This window comes from Aspergillus foveolatus (assembly GCF_047715535.1).
Source record: "Aspergillus foveolatus strain CBS 279.81 unplaced genomic scaffold BDW70scaffold_2, whole genome shotgun sequence".
NCBI classification, from domain to species: Eukaryota; Fungi; Ascomycota; class Eurotiomycetes; order Eurotiales; family Aspergillaceae; genus Aspergillus; species Aspergillus foveolatus.
In genome coordinates, this window is record NW_027396066.1 from 415,014 (window position 1) to 440,100 (window position 25,087).

Here is a 25,087-nt window from a genome sequence, read left to right on the forward strand (position 1 = left end):
TCCACTGATGGACATGGACGCGGGAGCCGTTTTGGGACATAGCTGCATTTTCTCTTCCTCCTCGTTTGATGCCGCAAATCCTGGCGTTCCGATCTAGACCGAGTTTCTTGCATGCAAATTGGTAGCTATGCGTAGCAAAAGAGCCTTTTCTGACGTCGCCCCGGACCTTGGCCACTTGAGGACCGACAGTAACTCCAGTTGTGCAGGCAGTGTCTCCTTTGATGGATTAGCTGGTGCTTTCGGCTTCCAGTAAGGCCCGCTCAGCCCCTGCTTGAGTGCTGTTCGACTGGCCGTATACGCCCGCTAGTGAAGATTGAACCTCGCCTTGTACCTCCGTGCTGAGGGCTGGTATGGCATACTTTTGGGTTTGTCGGCTTCACTGTGTACCGCAGAACACTTAAACTGTCGTAGTGGCTGGAGCCCCTTTGATCAGGTTCCGCAGATTCAGGGATTTATGGCCTTGGCAGCACGATTTGTAGTATCTGGAAGGTATCATCTGCCACGTCAAGCTCTTCTTTGTTGATGGGTGCTGAGACCTCATCTGAGGGATAATACTAAGGGTGTGCAAGGCTTTACACAAGGGAAGAATAAGATCGACTGCCGAGTCGCCTCATAACAACTGAAGGCAAGATAGAGTGCGCCCCTGGCAATATGAACCTGCCCCAGTCAGGATATAGGAGCGCTGTTTAGACCAGCGGCACCGTAGCGGCCTTCTCTTAATATATGCCCCTTGAGACATTAAAAGGTCGCAGAGTACGCCAGCTGCAATAGCCAATTAGCCACAACTATTATAGGGAAGTGTTTCCCATTCAACAGTACCGCAGCATTTTTGCGCATCCTTGCGCATCCCTGCTCGTTCCCTTCCCATCTTGGAACCGCGCTTCTGCCTTCCCACCATTAACCTTTTCTGCGCTGCCGATGCTGGAAGGCGATCATTGGTGTGGCCTGTGCTTCACAAAAGGCTCAAAATTTAGACCAGTGTCGGCTCTGACAGATATTGTCTTGGAATATCACAGACGCTTATATCGAAGAGCTAGCTCTTGCCTAAGCCTGATCGGCCACTATTTGTCGGACATTCAGATTCACTCTTTTACCCGCCATCCAGCCTTTCCACGCTTTGAGGCACGACCCGTTCTCGTCATCCGGGATGCAGGGCCAGTCTGCCAGCCATGAAGGGCAAGTCTCAGGCAGGATCTTAGGCACGGCATGCCAGGCAAACCGTGATGTGCCATCCATGTACACTGCATCTCCCGAGCGAAGGCGGATTATCTCACACCCGGCGCCGTCATCGTGGCTGATAAGAAACAGCCCATCGCAGCCGAAACTAACACTAATAAGGCCGGCATCGCATTCTTCACTGACGTCACGGTGCGGGCTCAAGGTGTTTCCCGGAGAGTATAGATTCAAGATAGCGGCTTCGGGTTCGGTCTCAGGAAAGGCTGCTCGGAGAAGCTCTGCAATGTCTTCAGGAAAAGCAGGTGGGCGCTCGGCCGGGTATTCCTTGGCAGTCCAATCGTACTGACCACCCAGAGTGACCCAACGAAGCTTCTTGGTCAAAACACTTTGCATGCTAAGTGGTTTATGTACCTCCGGATCTTTGGGATAGAATGTCCGTGTCTGGCTGTCCTGGAAGAAAGAGATCGGTTGTTGGTAGGACTCGTTTAGCGAAGTAGTTGTGTCACGGTACTCAATTCCGCCGCCCGTCTGCACAGGGTACATGACATCGTAGTGGAGATGGAGATTCGTCTTGTGTGCACTGTTGGAGAGATCTCGGTGGAACAGGCGGTTGAGCAGCTTTATTTGGACCGTTGGTGGGAATAAGGACGGAACCATGAGAAGACCTGCCACTGTCAGGAGATTTCAAAAGATCAAACCATTCAATGCTAACCGGTGACAGATCGATGAGTGAACACGGGGATGTTTTTCTCAAGCGGTTCCTGAGTTGGTGATGTGTTGGCGAATTTGTCGAAAGCCGGCTGGAGACCCTCGACAGATATCTTCCGCACAAGCCCTATCTGTTCGGGAAGAGCATCTGGATTCAAAGATTGCAAATCAACAATGCCCGTATCAGCTTCGACTTCAGACAGTGATGTTTTTAAATACTGCTTATAGCGCAGTCTCACGGCATCTGGAGGCGCCTCGTGGGCGTTTAGACTTGTGATACGGGCCATAGTAGGAAATATGTAATTATATGACAGCTTATATCATGCAGTCATGAATATTCCATGATCTCGAGGAATCACTCTGGTCTGGAGTTGGTCATCCTCTACTCCGTCCAAGATCTGCTGTTTTTGCTGGATACGTTTACTGCCGGCAACTCATCTGACCGCCTATTGCTCCGCCTGTCCCGCATTGCCTTTTTACACCGTACATCTACTCCACACAATATCAGGCCGTCTGTTTCTTTTAGGACAACACAGCCAGTTGAGCTTTCCTGACTTTGTCAATTCCTAGTATTTGAATAATATGTAATATGTATGACGCTGCGAGCTTTCGTCGGTGCTCCATATAGACGGCTGATAGATCGTCTGATGCACTCAACTGATAAGATGGCAGGTGTTCCCCACCACCCCGCCAGAGCCCGGTAAATAGTACAAAGCCCGCTGGGGACTAGCCGAGGGGTCGAGAGTGCTGGAGCTCTTCCATGGTCAGGAACTTATCGACCTGCCTTATTAAGGGCTAGTTTCGCCCAATCCTCGCCGAAGACTTACCTATCGTAGTCTTCCGATGGAGGGGTTGATACCTTGATACGAGGAATGTAAGGGTATATATATATTGATAAAGTCACTCCTCTCATGTCTGGAAGACAGGTCTAATGCTTGAACATTGAACACCTTCTTTCACCATGGCGATCACTTCCTGGAAATCTCTGGCGAACGCAAAGCGTCAGGCAACCTTAGATGCGATCCCTACAAAGTGGAGGATCCCAGAGCCAATCCCTCCACCCTCAGAGCTCCGTGATGTGACAGGGACATACATCCAGAAATTCCTGACCCCTCGAGAGATCGAGATCACTGAGCTGGACGCATATGGTATTGCCGAGCAAACGACCACTGGAGGGTGGACGGCCGTCGAAGTAACCGAGGCGTTCTGTCATCGTGCGGCTCTTGCTCATCAATTCGTATAGTTTTCCACCATGAACTGAGTATGGTTGACTGATCGAGTAATAGGTGAATTGTCTGCACGAGGTCTTCTTCGACTTAGCTATCGAAGAAGCGAAGCGGCTTGATGCCTACTTTGCTGAGCACAAGAAACCACTTGGGCCATTGCACGGTGTGCCGATCAGTCTGAAGGACCAATTCCACGTAAAAGGCGTAGAAACAACGATGGGCTATGTTGGCTGGATAGGCACCTTTCAAGGCCTGAAAGACGACCCCAGAAACAGGGTATTTGAGAGCGAGCTTGTTCGTGAGCTGCGGGCTCTGGGGGCGGTGCTCTACTGCAAGACCAGTGTCCCCGCGACCCTCATGTGCGGAGAAACAGTCAACAACATCATCACCTACACCAATAACCCCAGGAACAGACTCCTAGGTTGTGGAGGCAGTTCCGGTGGCGAAGGAGCACTGATTGCTCTGAAAGGATCACCAGGTGGGTTTGGAACAGATATCGGCGGCAGCGTGCGTATACCTGCCGTATTCAACGGGCTGTATGGCATTCGGCCTTCGTCGGGCCGGATTCCGTACGAGGGAGCTGCCAACTCCATGGACGGCCAGAACACGATTTTGTCAGTTATTGGACCGCTCGCCAGCACAGCGCGCTCGCTGCAGTTGCTTTTCAAAGCTGTCCTTGAGCAGCAGCCGTGGCTTCACGACCCGCTTGTGCTTGAAATTCCTTGGAGGAGCGAGCTCGAGCAGGAGACGCGTGCGTTGGTGGAGCAGTCTGCGAAAGACCCCTCGAAGCTTGCATTCGCGATAATGAAGCACGACGGGATTGTTATGCCTCAACCTCCCATTGCTCGTGCTTTGGACATTGTGGAGCGGACCCTCAAGCGACTGGGCCATAAGGTGAGTTGCAGCAGCACATATTCGATGGAAAGCCTAATGTGGAATGTCAGGTCATCGAATGGAGCCCGCCGTCGCACAGAACCGGCATGGAGCTAGCTGTACGTCCACTTTCCAACCGAGAACAACTCCCAACACCTGTTGCTAACAACCCCAGGATGCCGCTTACAGCCTGGATGGTGGCGCAGATGCGCAGTACCATTTCGGTTTATCTGGAGAAGAGCCCGCGCCACAGCTCATAGTGGCTACTGGACTGCCTCAAAAGACAGCTTTGGAGATCGCCAAAATCAACGTCGCGAAACGCGAGTACCAGAAACTGTACTTGGACTACTGGAACTCAACGTCAGAGCTCACCGGCACTGGGAGGGCAGTCGATGCCGTCATCTGTCCGGCAGCGCCCCATGCCGCTGTGATTCCGACTCAGTATAGCCATGTGGGATACACCTCGGTCATCAACGTGCTGGACTACACCAGTGTGGTGATTCCAGTTACACATGCGGATAAGAGGGTTGATGTCAATGTCTCTCGAGAGATCCTTGGAGAACTGGATGAGAATTCGTACAAGAACTGTGAGCGTATCCAGGCCTGTTTTAGAGACGCGATCACTAACAGCGCTGTAGATGATGCGGACGTGTACGATGGAGCGCCGGCTGGGGTGCAGATGTTCGGACGACGACTGCAGGAGGAGAAGATGCTTGTTTTGGCAGAATATGTTGGATCGGCTGTTAAGAAATAGATAGAGAATGAAGAGACTGTCTTGTGTTAGTGACACTTAGTTGTGTAGCTGAGCTTCTGAAGCTCTCTTTAGTCGCTGTGGGAAGAAAAGCTTGGCGACGATCATCGAGATTCTCGTGTTGCTCAACTTTGTCTTCTCCTCCTCCCTCCTCCCAAATTTATTCTACCTTCTTTCTCTCCTCAGCACCATTTTGTCCCTTTTCATAACTTCTTCGTTCTACTGCTCGTTGACTCCTCCCTCTCTCGAGCTTCTCTCTATCGTCGCCCTCCCATTGGGTGCCCAAACTCCAGTCCGCTCAGTCTCACCCAGGCCCTCCATGCATCATCATCAAGCTGCAGAATTGACCTAACGCTGCTCCTGCTGTTCCACTTCCACGCGTTTCTTTGACAGTTCCACCGCGACTGTTTCCCTTGTGACCAAACAGAACCCTCGCGCCCTTGTGCTACCATGGACGACGGCGCGTCGACTCGTCCAGCCGACACTCCTGAGGACTCCGGTCCCGGTGAGGAAACGCAAACACAGGGAACGTCGTCGAAAAACCAAGCGTTAAAGGATAGAAAATGCCAATACTGCAACCAGGCTTTCACCTCGTCTTCTCTCGGTCGCCATCTCGATCAATTTCTCTTCAAGAAAAAGCCCGACGGTATCCATGACGTCGAGGAAATCCGGCGCATTCGCAGTGGGATCACGCGGCGACAGGCGAGGACGTCGACTGGAAAACGGGATACTCCCGATCGCGGGATGGCTAAGGGTTCGCTGGATTCGGCCCAGGGTGGTGAACCTGGCGGCAAGGGGCCTATCCGAATGATGTTCAACACGCCAACGTGGCATGCGACCGGGGTCATCAACGACATCCCGAACCCCAGCCAGTTGCAGGAGCAGGCCACATCTCGATTCGGCGCCTCTCAGTCTCGCATGGGCTCGTTTGCGCCTACCGATCTGGGCCGGAGCTCTGCCGCCACAAACCCAGATACCGTGAGAGCGTTGGAATTGGCCCTGCGCGAGGTCTTAGATAACATCAAAGCTGCAACGTAGGCCTACTTTCTGCGATTGTCATGTTAAATACGACTAATTGTCTGTTTAGATCTCGTATGCGACCGCGCATCTCTCCATTTGAGTTCGACATCCAGGTTCAAACCTTTCCCTCTCTCTGTCTCCAACTCCTGCCACCGCCGCCTACACTCTTCGCGCCTAACCCATTTCCCTCGAATTCCTCCTTTCCTCTCGACCCTCCAGGCCCAGACCACCTCAACATAGTCCGCCAGGCCATCCGCGCGAAGATCGAGCAATGGCAGTCGGACCAGCTCGCCGCGGAGTCCACGACCAACCTTGGAAAAACCAGCCTCGGCATGGATGCAACCACAATCCAGCGTAACGCGCAACAACACGAGGAACTGAGCCTGCGACACCTTGAACTCGCCTACAAGCACTGGCTATCGCTCCCCTACGACTCGAGAAGAGACGCTTGGCAGCTTGAGATCATGCGCGCATTCGCACGTGAATCCGAGAAACGCAAGTCTCTTGACGAGCAGCTCGCCCGCGTCCAACAGGAGGCCAATCAACTTCGATCGCAAGTCGAAAAACTTGGGACGTGTCAATGGCCGCGGGAATTCGCGCTCTTTCCGCCCGAAACATTGCCCCTGCCACGCGATGTCGCGCGTGAACTTGATGCCAAAGAGAGCCAAATCAGTCCCGGCTCCGCACGATGGGACTACGAAAATGTCGTCGCGAAGTGGAAGCGCGTTGTCATGCATGATCGGACTATGGGCCGCGTCGGGATTAGTGCTTCCAGCCCTTTACATGACGAGCCTGCAAGCACCGCTGCCAGCGATAGCAAGTCGAGAGCAATCCAGCCGCCGTCAACCGCAAGTCCCAGCGCTGGTCCGTCACCAGTCCAGAATCTGAACGCGAACCCGAATCCCTCCTCGCCATACATGTCTCACGAAAGCCCCAATGCGGCGCCGCAGGCTAAACGTCAGCGTTTGATGAACGGCCGTCACCACCCGAATGCCCCGGCCGAGCAGTCGGCAGCGGGGGCAACAGAAGGAGCGCCGGCTTCTTCAGGTCCTTGGCATTCAGTTCAGAATCAGCAGGCCCACGCCCACGCTCACGCCCAGGGACCCAGCCACGGCCATGGTCACGGGCAACAACCGTCACCGCCGTCTCCTTCAACTGGGTGACTTGACTCTGCGAAGCTGCTGCCAGCGCAACCCAACAACACAAGCCTTGCTATATATTGTAGCTTTATACCGCATCGGGACTGTCACTGTATACGTTTCGTTGTACATATCAACTGCCACTATTTTAGTAGCTCATTATAATTATTTTGGCATTTTCTACATGTATAACATATTCTCTAACATTAAAAGTCTTGCACCAGTCACCTTCGCAGTATGACTCACATCACTATTTCTAAATCAATACGAACCAGGTATCAGACCGGAAAAGTCGACATCCCAGGGAGGAATACAGCAGTCCGTAAAGTAGTTCCAGCCATGATGTGGCTCCACTCCACTAAACTCGATCTTTATATCTCTAGCTTGCATGTGCTCTTTGAAATATACAATAATGCGTAAAACCACTCTCCATAGTCTTGTACACAGATATCGGTTTCTGTGCCGTGGGTATATAAGCATACGCAGTCCAAATTACTAACAATGCGTGTCCATGCCTTTCCCTGTCGAGATCAGTAGGTGAACAATCCATCTCCTTCCCTCGGCAGAGCGGCTTGTCCGTTAGCCCTACTATTAAACACCACTGAGTTTTTAACAAAGACAAAGACACAACTCCCCTACACTCCGCATGGGCAACGGTATTCTCATATGTTACTAGATATAATTGTGTAAATGACCATCAGCGCTTAAGCACAGCACGGTATAGTGGTTAGTGTACACACTGATGTCACTATCGTGTCAGTCTACCAAGTATAGGGGGCGCTATTGATGTGGTTAACGTACTAGCAGCCTTTGCGCTTGTTTGGATGTAAAGTGCTACACAGATGGAGGGAAAGGAGGAATAGGCGGGTGCAAGTGCACTGCCAACTCACGCTCTAGTCTGCCCCGGTTGTGACAGGCTAGGTCTCTAGATATAAGAGAGGAATTGTGTAAAGAGAGAGTAAGAAGTTGAGCGGTGGGACTAATGAAAAAGAATACCTTGGATACGTTGTATGTGCCGTACGCGAATACCTACGAGTGCTGTTTGAAGGAACGGGGAGCATGGGATTTATGTACATACTGAAGACAAATAAGACGGCGGATCTGATCCGCCAACATTGAGAGATCTCTCTGGTAAGTGCTGGTTGATACTGGGACTACAAGGTTGAAATGACCGTCCGTGCCTGGAGACAGGTTGCTCTTAGATGGTGTGATATTCATGGCTATGCTGTTAAGAAGTGATATCCGATACAATACTGACAGAGGCAGGCTGAGAACCGTAAACTCGACCTAATCCCAAGGCTAACAGAACCTGAACGTCATCATCATCATCGTCATCAAATACATAGACCGTATTGTTCCGGGACGTTTGGTCCCATGTCTCGGTCTGCTGAAGCCCTATCTAGGCGAGATCCTAGACTGCCCTCAAGTCTGCCCCGCTCCGTCCCTTCCTATCATGTCACGCAGTGACTTCTGTGTCTTGCAAGAATATGTTCATCGTGGTTATGAGCATGAACATGTGAAGATTGTTTATGGCATTGCGGTCATCCTTGGTCGTGCTGAGTCGCGGAGTTTCGATCGCAACGAGATGGCAGGGAGAGTTAGAATATCAGTTCAGCCTCCCTTCCTGGGTCCGGCAGCTCCAGGCCCAGAAGCCGCCGAACGGGAAAAGGTGTTTGCCGAGCCTATAGCGGCGCTGGCGTTTCGGAACTCGATCTTCTGGCGCTCCATTTCAAGCTTCGCCATGTTAGTGACATCCTACTATCTGTAGAGTATAAAAAATGAGGATATTACGTACCACCTTGCGTATCCGGGCAAGAGCAGCTGTGTCACCTGCTACCAGCGGCCGGCAATCATCCACGCGGTACGGCGGCGCAATCGAAACCGCATCGGCCACGATGATGTTCGCTCCATCCCACCTCGTCGTAGGCATCGTGCGAATGAAAGCATTGAACAGGTCCTGCGCTTCCCGTGTGACTCCCTTGCCTCGGCGTGCCTCAGCGTTTTGCATTTCCACAACAGCGTCAGCCTCCCGCTTCTTCAAAGCACGGATATCCAGAGCGTGCAAAGTTGGCTGGGCGTCAGAGAACGACGTCGCTCTGCCGCTCTGGGCAGACGGCGGGAGAGAGAGGAGCTCAAAGCTCTGTATCCGTGAAATTGGAATGACGTGGTAGTTCCCCGCTCCAGTTTGTTTACCGTCGGCAGTGTTAACGGCGACGAGATTCGTGATTGGATCGGCGGTGAAAACGGTACCCTCAATCGTAGACGTGGCCGGGTTGGTAGTGATGCGGACGCTGTGGAATACGGTGTCAGCATTATTTGTCTAGTCTTGGACATAGCTTCGACTAAGCGAAGGGTGGAGAGAAGAGTCCTTATGCTTGCGCTTGCAGACGCAGGGACAATGGGGATTATATGCTTACCGCGCACCGACTACATCGCTCAACGCCTGTTCAAGAGGCACCATCGCATTCGCCATTCCTTGATTCGTGACACCCGGACCTGGATTTGATTGTTTGATTCCGCTGTTACGTTTGCTGCCTGTCATATGGCGACGCAGCAATGTCCGGTGTTCCAGCAAGCACTGAAATCGAAAAGACCTCGTCACACAGTCGGCGACAAATGAATCACTCCCAGACAAAGAATGACGGCGGAAATATCGAGACCAACGGCTACCGTCAAAGAAATGTCAAGTTAAAGACCGAAACGAACAACTGAGGCCAGGTCCCTGGCGCCGCCAGAGGCGCAGTCGATAGGTGATGGTATGAGCTAGCCGCCGGCACTCCGATGTCGAGGTGGGACGTTGCGGCAGCTCGGTCGAAAAGGAGTGACGGGAATCAGATAAAGCAACGAGAAGACGGTAAAACCAAGCAAACAGGAACCTAACCCTGACCTGCTGGCATGTAGGAAGAGACGTGAGTTCGCTCCGTGCTTGGTCGCAAGAAGCAAGAGTGTCACCACAACTCTTTGAGTTCGAGTTCGCCGCGACGTTGCAGGTTGTCCCGATTGGGACTAGCGCATCGGAGTGGAAAATCACGGGATTCCAGCTCTTCTGGGGTTCACCCTGACGACATCGCGAAAATATTACCTACAGGCTCTTATAGCCCAATATTTACTGGTTACAGCGGTAACAAAACAAAGAATATTTCATAAAGACCTAGATACATTGAAGGTCTCCTTCTTTTGAACATCAGGCATTATCATTCTATATCTTTGGAGAGCCGCAAAACTCCCCTTTTGTCTGGTCCTATGAATATGTTGGTCCAGAAAGCTCACGTCCAGCGTAGTGCATCAATGTACCAATTTAAGCAGTGTAGGTCGAGGCGGAAACTTGACCACCGCGGCCGGTCCAGTTGACGTGGATGTCCTTGTCAACGGGGTACTTTTCACTGGCGTGCTCGGGCTTGATGCGGAAGGTGTGGGCACCGAAGTAGTCACGCTGAGCCTGCAACAGGTTGGCGGGGAGAGCCTTTGTGCGGTAGCCGTCGTAGAAGGACAGAGCGGTGCTGAAGGCGGGAGTGGGGATACCCCAGAGAGCACCCTTGCTGACAACGTTTCTCCAGCCCTTCTGGGCGTTGTGGATGGCCTTGTTGAAGAAGTCGTTGAAGAGCAGGTTCTCCAGGTCGGGGTCCTTGCGGTAAGCCTCGGTGATGTCCTTCAGGAAGACGGAGCGGATGATGCAACCACCGCGCCACATGAGGGCAATGGCGGGCTTGTTGAGCTTCCAGCCGTACTCCTTGGCAGCCTGCAATCTGTTAGCGGAACTCCTTTCCATCTAGAATTGATGTCAACGTACGTTCTGGATGAGCATGAAACCCTGGGCGTAGGAGATGATCTTGGAGGCGTAGAGAGCCTGCTCGAGGTCGGCAATGAACTCTTCCTTGTCCCCAGTGAATTCGGGGGTGGGGCCGTTGAGGAGGCTGCTGGCGCGGATACGCTCGTCCTTGAGAGCAGAGAGGCAGCGAGCGAAGACAGACTCGCCGATCAGGGTGACAGGCATGCCGAGGTCGAGAGCGTTGACGGCGGTCCACTTGCCGGTACCCTTCTGACCAGCCTTGTCGAGGATCTTCTCAACCATGGGGGTTCCATCGTCGTCGTTGAAGTAGAGAATGTCACGAGTGATTTCAATCAGGAAAGAGTCAAGAACACCATTGTTCCACTTGGCGAAAACATCGGCAATCTCCTTGGAGGAGAGGCCGACACCACGCTTGAGGATGTCGTAAGCCTGTAATAATTAGCCTGGTTTCGTCACATACGATAGAATTCACTCCTTACCTCGCAGATGAGCTGCATGTCACCGTACTCAATACCGTTGTGGACCATCTTGACGTAGTGACCAGCACCCTCATCACCGACCCAGTCGCAGCAAGCCTCGCCGTCGCTCTTGGCGGCAATGCTCTGGAAGATATCCTTGATGTAAGGCCAGGCCTCCTCGTTACCACCGGGCATGAGAGAGGGGCCGTAGCGGGCACCCTCCTCACCACCGGAGACACCGCTGCCGACGAAGCGGATGCCCTTCTCCTTCAGGTACTTGGTGCGGCGGTTGCTGTCGGGGAAGTGGGAGTTACCACCGTCGATGATGATATCACCCTCTTCGAGGTGGGGCAGAAGAGACTCGATGAACTGGTCAACGGGGTTTCCGGCCATGACAAGGAGCATGATGCGGCGAGGGCGCTTGAGCTTGGAGCAGAATTCCTCTACGGAGTGAGCGCCGACAATAGACTTGCCTATAACCAATCAGTTCCCGCTCAAGGCTCTCTCGAGTCTCCGGATGCGCCGGGATTTGCTAACTTACCCTTAGCCTCGTTCTCAAGGAAACGGTCAACCTTGGAGGTGGTACGGTTGTAGGCGCAGACAGTGAAACCGTGATCAGCAGCGTTGAGGATCAGGTTCTGGCCCATAACGGCCAGACCGATGAGTCCGAAATCAGCACTGGGAGTTATTGGCGCCATGAGACCGGCAGCAATGCCAGCCAAACGGGCGCTAGACGTCAGTTACTCAATCTATAGCAAGGAGATGGACGGGAAGTAGGCGTTATTTCGATGCTTGGGCTGTTTGCCGTCGCGGATCCAACCCCGCGACAGCTCGAGGTCCCAGGATGTCCCAGGACAGAAATTCCACAAGCCATTCTAACGAAGCTCGAAATTTCCTGCCGAATCGGCTGGCGAATTGCCTGGTTTGCGTGCAGAGCTCCGTGCAGGTCTCTGTAGAATCCGTCCAGAGCTCCAGCAGTCGGCCAAGAGGGGTTTGGCTGGGTAGAAATGAACGGGATGAAACTTACACGGCGCTGCTCATGATGATGGAGGATGGAGATGTTTAGTTAAGGAGGGGTATAAGAGAGGACACAAGATAAGATGGTATCAAAGCACAAAATCGCAGGTCTGAAGAGGGGTGAGGTTGTTTAAGTGAAGAAGGAAAAAGAAAGGAGAAGAGCGAAGGCCGACGAGATAATGCTCAGTCAGGATTCTGACGGAGCAACTCTTCCGTCATGGTGGGACGAATTGGGGCGGGGCTCGATGAGGAGCAGAGTAGTCCGGTTTCTGAGGCCGTCTACACATTGTTGCGGTATTTACTTTACATTATTCTATCTCTGTCTTCAGAACGTGCCCAACCGATAATTGCTCAACGAAGGCCGCTATCCCACGCCGTTTGTGTTGCATTATCGACACGGTGCCTTGTCTGCATGCACTGGGGGCGACGTTGATGCTGTTGCGATAGCGGGGCAGATGGAGGGGCTCTGACTGATCTATGACCCAAACGATTTATTTCCCAGAACGCGCTCGGTGAAGGGCCAGCGAAGTTGGCGGATAAATCATCGCCGGTCCAGCTCAGCAGCCGCCAGAAGCTGGAGCAGACGGATCGGTTGATTTTGGTCTCCTCATCAAACGGCCCATCCGGCTGGAGTCGCGAGTACTATCAGATCTTCTTTGCCTCGTTGCGAGGCCATATCGTTACTATGATCTCATTGCCGTAGTTTTGAGCTATAGAGCTCTTTGGATGCTTCACCGCGCTCTATGTTCACCAGAGCCGCCCGATAACGCGCAAACGGATAAATTATGACTTTATTAAAGTAATCCGCCGCGGAGAACCCCTGGATTACACTCTAATCCGTCTCCGAGGACATGCCTGGAGAAATAATCCCTTGATAACCGCCGATGATGAACCCGGCTACTGCATTCCATCCCAAAAGGGTTTAGAGTGGGGGTGCAGTCACAGCCTCGTGTGCCCTCCACGCTAAGCAGACTAAGCCGAATTCGAGCTCCGATAACCGGCTTAGTCATTAAGCTGTGGCTAGACCAGACTGGTCACGTGTCATTCCGCTCCAGGCTGCCTGTTAGTTCTACGGAATTCGACAGAGCCAACTGCGTGTTTTCCGCTGCCCAGCCCGTCTCCATCCAACTTTTGAAGCCCGACTGGACCTGTTCCGCCTTCCCAAGTTTCTGCACAACATTTCGCTGCAAATTCTTGCTCAGCGACCCTGCCTACCGGCTGTCGGCTCTTCAGATATAGCTCACTGAATTCCTACAGGCTCTTGCATCCCTCTTACCGACCCTCAGATTCTAAACCGCCTTTTTCTTCAATCCGGATTCGGGACTTCTCAGGCGTGACGTCTGGCGTATGACTGCTGCGTCAGTCAAGCCCTGAAGGTACGTGTCTACGCGGCGTTCACATCATCTATCGCCTTCTATAAAACTCTCCGTTCATCATGTCCTTCCCGCCACCTCCAGGTCACCAACCTTCGTCGCTCCCTCCGCGACCTCCTCAGTCAGCCAACACAAATTCACAATATGCGAACAGCGGATATGGCGGGGGCTCGCGGCCGGGCTTCAACGCTGCTATGGCGTTTGCGCCTCGTTCCGTAGCCTCCCAACAGCCCTACCGGACCAGCAGTCCGGTCGTTTCGGCTGCGCCCACTACGTCAAGCGGTTACTCAACTCCAACAAGCACCAGCTACGGCAACTACTACTCGCAACCGCAACCGTCGTATCAAGCTGGTCCTTCATATTATGGTGCCGCGCAGTACAGTAATGCGGGTACGACGTACGGTCTTACAGTCCCTCACATTCAGAACCCCTTCGCGCCGTCGGGCAGCGACCCGAACCGCGGACGAAACTCTGGCCTCGACGCCGAGACGGAAGCGCAAATCGCGCAATGGCAGAGCGCCTATGCCAGTAAGGATGATGCATCTACCATGAGTAAGAGCACCTTTCGTCGAGAAGGGAGTACCGGTACACCTGGCGCAACCCCTGTATATACCTCGTCCGGCACTACGCCGACCTCTACAACCCCCGCCGCAGGAGCCGAGTCACAAAAGACCGTCGTCCGCTCCGGCGGTGGCCAGACCTGGACCGACCCGACCCTGCTCGAGTGGGATCCGGCTCATTTTCGTCTTTTTGTCGGTAACCTTGCGGGCGAGGTCACCGACGATTCTTTGTTTAAGGCATTCTCGAAATACACATCCGTTCAGAAAGCGCGCGTCATCCGCGACAAACGCACGCAGAAGAGCAAAGGTTACGGGTTCGTTAGTTTCAGCGACGGTGACGATTACTTCAAAGCTGCAAGAGAAATGCAGGGCAAGTATATTGGATCGCATCCTGTCCTCCTCCGACGCGCAACTACCGAGGTCCGGCCGATTTCCAACACAAAGAATAATAAGAAACATGCTGGCAAGGGCGGTGGTTCCGGTGGCAACCAGGGTGCCAAGGTGAAGCACGATGGAATCAAGAAGCCAGGAAAGACTAGGGGTGGCTTGAAGATCCTGGGTTGAGTGAGAATTAATGACTGTGCGTGTATCATAAACTCATTCAGTTTCATGAGACGGTATTTTACATCTAATTTCGTCGCACATGATCTGGGCAGTAATTTCGTAAATACAACATAGATCAAACACCTAAAACGCCATATAGAGCAAACCCGAATCACCAAGCCAGGAACAATAAACAAGGAAAAAATGCATGTCGTCAATCATATGCGGGCCGTTTTGGGTATGTGCACGAATTGCCAATCGCATGTGCAAACGTGGTTGATGTCAGTTGGAGAGGAGACGGAGAGGCGATGTCGTTGGGTCGTTAAGCTGTTATGCCGATGTAGAGTAAGTGCCACAAAATCGTGCATTAATATATAGGCGCGGAGTGGGTTTATAGAGTATAACCACGAAGAATCGGTAGGCGTAGTCCAGAAGCGTTAATCGAAGCGTAATGTAGCGTAACATAGTGTGATATAGCGTGAAAGATATGAAGCAGATAAAACCGTATGATATACGACGGTGTATAGAGATTAACCGCCCTCGGTGCTCTCCTCATCAACGGCCTTCCTCCTCGCAAAGAATGAGACTTGATGCTGGTGCGCCCAGATCATGAACCCGACGATGATAAGAATGATGAAAAGCACGATCAGGATGACCGCGACGGTCATGTTTCGCTGCATGGCGGCGGTTGTCGTCTTCGGGACGGCGACCGAATCGAATTGAGCCGAGTAGAATAAGGATAAAAATGATAAGAATAGGTAGGCCGTTACCAGAAACTAGTCTGAGGAGGGGTGGGAGTCAGTCCTCGTAAGGACTTTCTCCACAAAATGATCAAATCGATCTATCTCCGTGGTACTCTGAAGGGATAGACCAATACGGAGTATAGCTTGGAAAGAGAGACAAGGGAGGGGAGGGGAGAGAAAAGAGAAGAATGTGGATGCGGCCTGGCTGAGATTTAAGGGAGCCCGAATCGACTGTGCTAGGCCACGGTGTGGCCCAGCCATGTGTATTTCCTCCCTGCTGCAACTGGCGTGATAGTAGAGTTGTTTTGGCGGGGTGGCTGGGCTTCGAGACATACAATGAATCTTGGGTTGTGATTGGCTGGATTGGGCTTAAGCTGTTGCCCGCGAGCCGGGCGGGTCCCAGCCTCCGCATTTTCCAACTACCATCTCTAGGGCTGACGGTGGGTACAGGGTATGGGTAGGAAAAGTATGGATAGGAGCATTGAGGTGGAGGATGAAGTGAGGGCTATGGATACGCACAATTGAGACGGCAGTGGAAAGAAGGATAAATGTGCGATCGGTATGCCAAGGGTGTATCTTGGGAGCGAAGTACTATCGCAGGCATAGCAGTCGCTCTCAAAGCTTGACGCTAATAACTAAATCAACTTGATCTGAAGCTCAAAAAATAATAATAATAATAATAAATAAATAAATGAATAAAATAAAAAATAAAATAAAAAGCGAAATTCTTGATGAGAGTCTGAGTCTGGAGTCATTACGGATTTTCGAGCGATTCTTTCGATGCCTGCATTTAATTCAGATCAATTCATCGACCGGCCCAGCTGCTCCAAACGCGGGCTCAGCCAGCGGGCTCTCCACAAGTGGTCCAATTCATCACAATGAAGATAATGCACAACATTGACAGCTTGGATGCTTGAATATGCACAATCTGTCTTGGCCCATTCTCAACGCCCTGTTTTAAACTCCTAAAGCCCGATCAGATCGAGAATGCGAAGCAGTGATTGCCAGATCGCAGCATTGCAAAGCAGCCGTGGTGTGATGACTTCATCATGACCACATTCGGAAGCTCGCTCGACTTCCGTCCGAACAAGCTCTCAGTTGCTTCGGAGCTGCGGTGGTCCGTTGTCCATCTTTATGCTGGCTGTTAACCTGAATCTATGCAGATTTATGATGGATGCCCGCGAGTAAGTCGTTCTTCTAGGCCGGTCGGATCAGCCCGGACATAAGATACTGGTAACATGCGATTTTCTTGTCTGTGTCCTGTGTGATATCATACCTGTATATATCTATCCATCTCTGTCCTTTACTCTAGGCTATTTCTTTCAGGTTTTAGTACTGAATTTGACCGTTTGCATTCCACTGCGTCCTGCCGTCATGGAAAAGGACTCCTCCACCGACGGCCCACTAACGAACTCTCCAGCTGAACAACGCCTGCGCTCCCCCGCAGAATCGAGGTCCACCTCAGATACAGCGTCGATCCCCTCGTCTAATCCTGACAGCGAGAAGTTCGCGCCTATACAGACGAACCAGTCCACTCGCAGTCGCAATGAGATGCTCACCCGCAGAGGCACCGCCGGCAGCAGGCCGCTCACCGAAGATGAGATCACCCGCGCGCTGTCGCATCGGACGAGCTCCACATACCAGGGCAGGCCGGAAGATAATGAGGAGGTAGTCAGGCTGGTCTCGCGAATGTTCGGCCGTGAGCGCAAGGCCAATTCAGACGAGGAGCAGACGAGGCATCAAGGTGTTGTATGGAAAAACTTGACTGTCAAGGGTGTTGGGTTGGGCGCTGCCATCCAGCCGACAAACGCTGATATCTTCCTGGGGCTGCCGAGGTTGATTAAGGGGCTTCTTACGAGAGGAAGGAAGGGTACAAGTGCGGGTAGTGCGCCGTTGAGGACTATTCTTGATGATTTTACGGTGTGTTCTTATAGTTTGATGAGCAGAGCGGAGCTAATTGTCAAAGGGCTGCGTGCGGCCAGGTGAGCTGCTATTGGTTCTTGGAAGGCCAGGGTCTGGATGCTCGACCTTTCTAAAGACTATTGGGAATCAGAGGTCTGGGTATAAGAGTGTTGAAGGGGAGATACATTATGGTGGAACGGATGCCGACACCATGGTGGACAAATACCGTTCAGAGGGTAAGCCCTAGTCTTTTTGGTTATAAACGCAGATACTGACCGAACAGTCTTGTATAACCCCGAAGACGACCTTCATTACGCCACTCTTTCGGTGCGAGAGACTCTGATGTTTGCTCTGAAAACACGAACCCCGGACAAAGACTCGCGCCTGCCGGGAGAGAGCCGGAAGGAATATCAGGAGACCTTTCTATCTACGATTGCCAAGCTATTCTGGATTGAGCACTGTCTTGGAACAAAAGTCGGTGGAGAGATCGTCCGGGGTGTATCAGGAGGTGAGAAAAAGCGTGTCTCGATTGGAGAAGCCCTGGTCACCAAAGCTAGTGTACAATGCTGGGATAATTCTACAAAAGGACTTGACGCAAGCACAGCTTCAGAGTACGTGCAGAGTCTTAGAAGTCTGACCAACATGGCGCACGCCTCGACTCTCGTGGCGCTCTACCAAGCCTCAGAAAACCTGTACAAGCAGTTCGACAAGGTTCTACTGATCGAGGATGGAAGGTGCGCATATTTCGGACCCGCAGGCCGCGCAAAGGCCTACTTTGAAGATCTTGGATTTAAATGTCCACCCCGATGGACAACTCCGGACTTCTTAACGTCCGTTAGTGATCCTAATGCGCGGCGCGTGAAGAAAGGCTGGGAGGACCGTATTCCCCGTTCAGCGGAAGATTTCCAACGTGCGTACCGCAACAGCCAAGACTACAGAGAGAACTTGCTGGATATAGAGGATTTCGAGAGAGAAGTCAAGGAACATGAGGATGAACGGGAGGAGGCCCGAAGGCGGGCGCCGAAGAAGAACTATACTGTGCCTTTCCACCATCAAGTTATGATTCTCACGGAAAGGCAGTTCAAGATTATGTATGGTGATAAGGGAACGCTCATTGGGAAGTGGGCGATTCTCACCTTCCAGGCGCTCATCATCGGAAGTCTGTTCTACAATCTTCCCAACACCAGGTAAGTCTGAAGGCTTATATTTCATATCAGAGCTAACAGACACAGTGCTGGCACCTTCACTAGAGGAGGGGTTATGTTTTTTGTACTGCTTTTCAACGCTTTGCTCGCTCTCGCAGAACTGACGGACGTCTTTACCCACCGTCCTGTTATGCTGAAGCATAAGAGTTTGTAAGGGCCAGAGAGTCAACACTCACACTTCTCATGCTGATTGCGATTTTAGCTCATTCTATCGACCTTCTGCCTATGCCGTCGCCCAAGTTGTGGTCGATGTACCTATAATCTTTATCCAGGTCACGCTGTTCGAGCTGATCGTATACTTGTACGTCCTCCTTGTGTCAATGTGTACTATGCTAACGATAGTAGCATGGCCAACCTACAGAGGACAGCATCTCAGTTCTTCATCAACTTTTTGTTCATATTCACTCTTACGATGACCATGTATTCTTTCTTCAGAACCATCGGAGCTTTTTCAGCGTCTTTAGATGTTGGTATGTACAACCCCAGAAGTCCTGAGGTTACGGTGTATGTGGATGATGTAACTATGCTGATTAATATGCCAAGCCACTCGTCTCACGGGCGTCGCTATTCAAGCCCTAGTCGTCTATACAGGCTACCTCATTCCACCGTGAGCTTTCCTTTCCCGATGTAATAGTATGGAAGGTGATTACTGACCGAACTATAAAGATGGAAGATGCATCCCTGGTTGAAATGGCTAATCTGGATCAACCCAGTTCAATATGCCTTTGAAGGTATCATGACCAACGAGTTTTACGATATGGACATACAATGCATTCCACCGAATATAGTGCCAGATGGCCCCGATGCGCAGCCTGGCCACCAGGCTTGCGCTGTCCAGGGAAGTGAGCCGGATCAGCTGGTCGTTCAAGGGTCAAATTACGTCAGTGCCGCCTTCACATACAGCCGGTCTCATCTTTGGCGCAACTTTGGCATTATCATAGGTTTCTTTATCTTCTTCGTTGTCACAACAATGATCGGGATGGAACTGCAGAAGCCAAACAAGGGCGGGAGCTCGGTAACAATTTTTAAGAGGGGTGAGGCACCGAAGGAGGTTGAGAAAGCCGTTGAACAGAAGGATAAGCCAAATGATATTGAGTCCGGGTCTCGTAATAACACCACTGACACCGTGGGTTCGGATGATGACCAAGCAGTTGAAGGCATTGCGCGAAGTGAATCCGTCTTTACCTTCCAGAATGTGAACTATACCATTCCTGTTAGTGGCGGAAAGAGGCAGCTTCTGAAAGACGTCCAAGGGTATGTTCGTCCCGGTCGTCTTACTGCGCTTGTTGGGGCTTCTGGTGCAGGGTAAGTCTACTCGAGCTTATAGCAAAGAGTTCAAGCTAAGCATCCTAGAAAAACAACTCTTCTCAATGCACTCGCCCAGCGATTAGACTTTGGCGTTGTCACAGGGGACTTCCTGGTTGACGGAAAGTGAGAAAAGCCCAACTTTTTGTGTCACTCTTGTACTCACAATCCCAGACCCCTTCCTCGAAGCTTCCAGAGAGCGACTGGGTTCGCCGAACAACAAGATATTCATGAGCCAACCGCTACTGTCCGAGAGTCTTTGAGATTTTCTGCTCTCCTGCGCCAGCCTCAAGAAGTCCCTATCGAAGAGAAGTACGACTACTGCGAGAAAATTATCGACCTGTTAGAAATGCGGCCGATCGCTGGGGCCACAGTCGGTGCTGGCGGTACTGGACTGAACCAAGAGCAGCGAAAGAGACTCACCATCGCAGTTGAGCTGGCGAGTAAGCCATCACTGCTGTTGTTCTTGGACGAGCCAACCTCAGGCTTAGACTCCCTTGCCGCTTTCAATAGTATGTTGCCCCATGCCAAATGAAGTCTTCGACTAACGAGATAGTCGTTCGTTTCCTCCGCCGTCTTGCAGACGCCGGGCAAGCGATTCTTTGCACAATCCATCAGCCGTCGGCTGTACTATTCGAGATGTTTGATGACCTGATCCTTCTCCAGAGCGGCGGTCGAACAGTCTACAACGGTGAACTGGGCCAAGATTCGTCCAAATTGATTGAATACTTTGAACAAAACGGTGGTAAAAAATGTCCACCTGATGCCAATCCTGCAGAGGTACGTCTTGCCACCACAATTCATAGGGATGACCCTTTACTAATAACATCCAGTATATGCTTGAGGTTATCGGCGCCGGAGATCCAAACTACAAAGGCCAGAACTGGGGCGACGTCTGGGCCAACTCCGAGAACTGCAAGAAGCTCTCCGACGACATTAACAAGGTGGTTGAAATGCGCCGGAACAATGAGAAAGAACGAAATAAAGACGATGACCGTGAATACGCAATGCCAATATGGGTGCAAATTCTGGCTGTTACCAAGCGCTCTTTCACTGCGTACTGGAGGACACCCGAGTACAACATCGTACGCCCGCCCTCTCTACCCTAAACATTAACCCAACACATACGTTGAGAAAGGATGCTAACAAGTTTTCCGAAGGGTAAATTTGCTCTTCATATATTTACCGGCCTCTTCAACACCTTCACTTTCTGGCATCTTGGCAACAGCTATATTGACATGCAATCTCGCCTATTTTCCATCTTCATGACGCTCACCATCTGCCCACCCCTAATTCAGCAGCTCCAGCCACGCTACCTACATTTTCGCGCTCTGTACGAATCACGCGAAGCAAATTCGAAGATCTACAACTGGACCGCTTTTGTCACATCCGCTATCCTCCCTGAGTTACCGTATTCAATCATCGCAGGCTCGATCTATTTTAACTGCTGGTACGTCCAAACATGGTCCCAACCACTATTAATCATCCCAACCATACTAACCAGGTGATGACCAGGTACTGGGGCATCTGGTTTCCCCGCGACTCCTTCAGCTCGGGCTTCACATGGATGCTCCTAATGCTGTTCGAGCTCTTCTATGTCTCATTTGGACAGTTTATTGCCGCGATATCACCAAACGAGCTTCTCGCATCACTGCTAGTCCCATGCTTCTTCACGTTCATCGTTGCCTTCTGCGGTGTCGTGGTCCCCTACATGGCCATGCCCCATTTCTGGCAGTCATGGATGTACTGGCTCACGCCCTTCCACTACCTCCTAGAAGGGTTCCTGGGCGTGCTAGTCCATGACGTCCCCATGGAGTGCGTGGAGCGCGAAGAAACACTATTCTCACTTCCACCCGGCCAAGACTCCTGCCAAAGCTATGCAGGCAGCTTCCTTAGCCAAGCAACCGGGTACGTTCGAGACGCGGGAAATGGAATGTGTGCGTATTGTCTGTTCAGCGATGGAGATCAGTTCGCGGCGAACAACTTCAATGTCTATTATAACCACAAGTGGCGGGATTACGGCATCTTCTGGGCGTTTGTGATGTTTAATTTCGCGGCGGTGTTTGTTCTCTCTTGGCTTTATTTGCATGGAGTCAACGATATGAAGAAATGGCTTAGTATGAGGAAAGCGAAGAAGAGCGGGCTGCAGAGCTAGAGTGAGTGGTATAACGGTTTGTGAACGGTGGCCGTACCGGAACCGCCAGTACGGAATTATCCTCTTCTAGCTGTCAGTCTTACTTTTTTGATTAAAATTTTGTTTGATTAGACTGTCCGGTGATCAACGCAAATAGATATCTCATATGCTCATTGTTTACACTGATACGTGGCGGCTGTATGGACATGGAAGAGGCTAATCGCTTTTCCAAGGGTCTACGACCTATAGATTGTTTCACCCAGATTCTCAATAACTGCGCTTCTCTGGGAATAGTCTCAATATTCCTAGTCCATAGCGTTTTGTCTCTAGTATGGTTACCATGCTCCACATTGTTACTGGCTTGGTCCGTCAACGAGTGGATGGACAGTTTAAATTGTAGAGAGTAACTAGCAGCCGAAATAAAGCAAGGTGGGAAAGTGCTCAAATGCGCCTTGCGGAATATCAATCGAGAAATCAGAAGTTCTATAATCCACAAGTAAGCCAGTCACTGCCCATCATATATCTGATCGTCTGTCAACGTAAAGTCCCCTTTTTCCCAATCTTGCTCTGGAATCTCTTCTTTCTTCACATGCCGTGCTGTCAAGGCGAACCGCAACTTGCCACACTTCTCAAGTTTTACAGCATGCTAGACCAGGTCGGTAGTTAATATGTCATGGCCGAGACTTAGGCAACGGGAAACCAACGGGATACCTACTTCGTAGTACTTCTGGACCCCCTCTCCATGCATAACAACCATGTCACCATGGTTCAGCTTTATCTTGATTATGTCCGGTGGTAGATTTCGGCTCTTGTTCTCTGCGAAGGAGTCAAACCAAGCCTTCCTGTAATCGTCCCCAGTGATAGATCCGTTGAGTAGCTGTTCTTTGAGTTTCTGCCGGTTGATATAGTTCTCGCATTCCGGCAAGATCGGATCATCCGTGAGAAGGGCGTTTTTCTCCCTGCCTGCTTTGGTAAAGCCGTGATAGTACTTATATTTCATGCGCACGGCCATGGTCGCAGGTGAGCCAAGAGAAAGGGTAGCAATCGTCGGTCCTAGTGAGGATTCACCATCGTCATGATACTATATGATGTTACTTGGATATTTTCCGCTCCTCCTGGGCAGACATACACCAATCTTCTGGTCCTCAAAGTATCCCAGCAGGAGCAGCTCATTGGGATCGTGGGTAGTCCCACCCTGGCTCCTGACAGCGTTTTTAGTGGCCCATGTCAAACGGCCCAGCGCTCGAAGTACCGGATCGCAGGCTTCACTGAAACCTCGCGAGTCAACGGACACGACATACTTGTACGGTGCTCCCTACACCCATCAGTCTGGTACATGAAGCCGTGCAGGTAAGCCTACAAAGTTGGTAACGAAATGAGCTGTCATGGTACCAGCGACTATGCTCATTGGTTAGCTTCTCCAGGAATCAAGAAATGTACTGACCTTGGGCCTGATCTAGGGGATATCGTCGAAGTCCCAGGTTGGCCTTCTGCAGCTCTTCAAAGAGCTCATTAGGACCCCTCGGGCGGCTATTGATCACCTCGTTCGAAACGAAGTGCATGATATACCCGGAAGCTTCAAGACTGTATGTAATGAGCTTGTATGGAGCGAAAGACCTATCATCAATCTGGGGCAGAAGGAGGCTAGACTGGCGATTTTCGAATACGGTACGCTTGTTACGACACATGTTGATCCCACCAATCGCTGCCGGTAAGGGAACCGTAGGGATTTTTAGCCATTTTTCAAATGGACATTCCCCTTGTGCCTTCCCTGAAAGGCTGTCCGAGCATTTCCAGCCGTTCCAGAAACGGCGAGGTATACACTTTTGACAAAGCGGACACACGACCCCGGATTTCCAGGAAAGAGGCGAGGAGCTGCCAAGCGGATCGCGCTCATCAATTGTTGAGAGCAAGTCTGGAATCAAATCACTATGAAGCTGCATGTCCGGGTCAGGCTGAGCCCGGGCTTCAAGAAATCTGTTATCAAAGGTTAGGGTTCCCGGAGGCTCCAAACCAGCGAGCATCCAGAACTCTTGGCACGTTCTGTTAAGACACATCCATCCCTCTTTGTACACACACATGCTGGGTGTAAGGCAAGTAGCACACTGCCGAGACTCGGCCTGCGTGAAACGCCGCGAAGCAGGGTCTGGCAGGGCTGTTCCCTTCTCAGCCCACCAGCTCTTTTCTGAAAGGTCCAGCTTTTCAAAGCGCACCTTGTAACCCGTCCTGCCGTTGATCTTCTCTGCCCATATACAGATAACCCGAAAGTATGCCATGACATTATACCGATGTGGCAGCTTTCTTCCCAGCGACTTGTTTTTAGACCCTGATATACGTTAATGTTCAGCCGATGGACGCTTCAATGGACTTGCCTATAATCAACCCGACAGGGATCTTCGCTTCCATGCTGTTCACTATGCTCCTGACAGTAACATCCTGCTCATCCATATCCTTTTTGAGCATAAGGTTCCCGTCTCTGTCCTTGCTGCAGCCTCCCCCTCTGGAGAGTATTAAGTGTCGAGCCGTTCGGGTGGTACAGGGCACTCACATCCTCGTGATGACCACCTCGTTATCTATGTGGCAGCGGTTACCAGAATCACCATCAAGCAAAAAGCCGTAGCAGACCATCTTGCTATGGTACATCCCGCCCTCGTAGCAGGTAAACCACGGGATGGCACTTGCGAGGGCAGCACGGTCCTGGTATCCAATGTTAACGAAGTACGCATACTATCCTAAGACTCACGAACATCTGCCCAAGCAGGAGGGACTCCGTCAACCTCTGCCAGGCTAGGACTGGATCCAATACACTTCACCGTGGAGTCCGAGGCGACGTCTGCTGGATCGAGGACGGCGTCTCTCGAGGGTTCTATACCAGTCAGTGGTGGGACTTCAATGAGCGAGGTACGTACTTATGACTGTAGCTATGTTCTTTGGTGATCTAAGAGGCTTACTGACCCTGTTGGACATAGTTTGAGGAGCGATAGGGCCTTTCTTGGGGCGCGTCATTGCGGTTCGGAAGCGAATGGATCCTTAATTGGGGCAACATTAATGGATTCTCCCGAGAATTTGATGATAATCTGACGGGTCGGATGGATAAAATGATGGAGCGAGCAATGAAGAAACAACCGAGTTCGCGGAAGGTGATGGAAGAGAGGAGGGGGTCG

The 25,087-nt window shown here is 51.5% G+C and overlaps 8 protein-coding genes across 8 annotated transcripts; 4 read left to right on the plus strand and 4 right to left on the minus strand.

Annotated features, from left to right (window-relative positions):
* Positions 1-1,044: 1,044 nt before the first annotated feature.
* alkB (oxidoreductase, 2OG-Fe(II) oxygenase family) lies at positions 1,045-2,232 on the minus strand (the record flags this gene model as incomplete). Its single annotated transcript, XM_073742272.1, has 2 exons — positions 1,889-2,232; positions 1,045-1,841 (listed from the first exon to the last, which is right to left on the minus strand). The coding sequence occupies exons 1-2, from the start codon at positions 2,169-2,171 to the stop codon at positions 1,045-1,047; spliced, it is 1,080 nt and encodes a 359-aa protein (XP_073600631.1). The 5' UTR covers positions 2,172-2,232.
* Positions 2,233-2,556: 324 nt separating this feature from the next.
* On the plus strand, positions 2,557-4,766 carry gmdA (putative general amidase GmdA). Its single transcript, XM_073735139.1, has 5 exons — positions 2,557-3,121; positions 3,171-4,004; positions 4,055-4,102; positions 4,159-4,570; positions 4,622-4,766. The coding sequence occupies exons 1-5, from the start codon at positions 2,846-2,848 to the stop codon at positions 4,735-4,737; spliced, it is 1,686 nt and encodes a 561-aa protein (XP_073600632.1). The 5' UTR covers positions 2,557-2,845; the 3' UTR covers positions 4,738-4,766.
* A 108-nt stretch (positions 4,767-4,874) lies between these two features.
* BDW70DRAFT_126759 (uncharacterized protein) lies at positions 4,875-7,076 on the plus strand. Its single transcript, XM_073735140.1, has 2 exons — positions 4,875-5,768; positions 5,822-7,076. The coding sequence occupies exons 1-2, from the start codon at positions 5,185-5,187 to the stop codon at positions 6,915-6,917; spliced, it is 1,680 nt and encodes a 559-aa protein (XP_073600633.1). The 5' UTR covers positions 4,875-5,184; the 3' UTR covers positions 6,918-7,076.
* Positions 7,077-8,085: 1,009 nt separating this feature from the next.
* Positions 8,086-9,841, minus strand: BDW70DRAFT_126760 (anticodon-binding domain-containing protein). Its single transcript, XM_073735141.1, has 3 exons — positions 9,311-9,841; positions 8,689-9,184; positions 8,086-8,627 (listed from the first exon to the last, which is right to left on the minus strand). Exons 1-3 carry the CDS (start codon positions 9,433-9,435, stop codon positions 8,505-8,507), a joined length of 744 nt encoding a protein of 247 aa, XP_073600634.1. The 5' UTR covers positions 9,436-9,841; the 3' UTR covers positions 8,086-8,504.
* Positions 9,842-10,015: 174 nt separating this feature from the next.
* BDW70DRAFT_126763 (NADP(+)-dependent, decarboxylating phosphogluconate dehydrogenase) lies at positions 10,016-12,286 on the minus strand. Its single transcript, XM_073735142.1, has 5 exons — positions 12,169-12,286; positions 11,683-11,819; positions 11,163-11,614; positions 10,684-11,112; positions 10,016-10,632 (listed from the first exon to the last, which is right to left on the minus strand). The coding sequence occupies exons 1-5, from the start codon at positions 12,180-12,182 to the stop codon at positions 10,192-10,194; spliced, it is 1,473 nt and encodes a 490-aa protein (XP_073600635.1). The 5' UTR covers positions 12,183-12,286; the 3' UTR covers positions 10,016-10,191.
* Positions 12,287-13,275: 989 nt separating this feature from the next.
* On the plus strand, positions 13,276-14,676 carry BDW70DRAFT_126765 (RNP domain protein). Its single transcript, XM_073735143.1, has one exon. The coding sequence runs from the start codon at positions 13,594-13,596 to the stop codon at positions 14,653-14,655; it is 1,062 nt and encodes a 353-aa protein (XP_073600636.1). The 5' UTR covers positions 13,276-13,593; the 3' UTR covers positions 14,656-14,676.
* A 1,874-nt stretch (positions 14,677-16,550) lies between these two features.
* Positions 16,551-22,099, plus strand: BDW70DRAFT_38607 (putative ABC transporter). Its single transcript, XM_073743890.1, has 14 exons — positions 16,551-17,297; positions 17,344-17,515; positions 17,563-18,466; positions 18,512-18,634; positions 18,687-18,785; positions 18,830-18,954; positions 19,028-19,091; positions 19,151-19,789; positions 19,838-19,915; positions 19,964-20,301; positions 20,346-20,569; positions 20,623-20,874; positions 20,950-21,239; positions 21,305-22,099. The coding sequence occupies exons 1-14, from the start codon at positions 16,752-16,754 to the stop codon at positions 21,942-21,944; spliced, it is 4,494 nt and encodes a 1,497-aa protein (XP_073600637.1). The 5' UTR covers positions 16,551-16,751; the 3' UTR covers positions 21,945-22,099.
* Positions 22,100-22,428: 329 nt separating this feature from the next.
* Positions 22,429-24,929, minus strand: BDW70DRAFT_167599 (uncharacterized protein; the record flags this gene model as incomplete). Its single annotated transcript, XM_073742273.1, has 9 exons — positions 22,429-22,569; positions 22,639-23,004; positions 23,053-23,238; positions 23,284-23,321; positions 23,368-24,249; positions 24,332-24,423; positions 24,472-24,620; positions 24,671-24,810; positions 24,875-24,929. The coding sequence occupies 9 exons, from the start codon at positions 24,927-24,929 to the stop codon at positions 22,429-22,431; spliced, it is 2,049 nt and encodes a 682-aa protein (XP_073600638.1).
* Between the last annotated feature and the right edge of the window lie 158 nt (positions 24,930-25,087).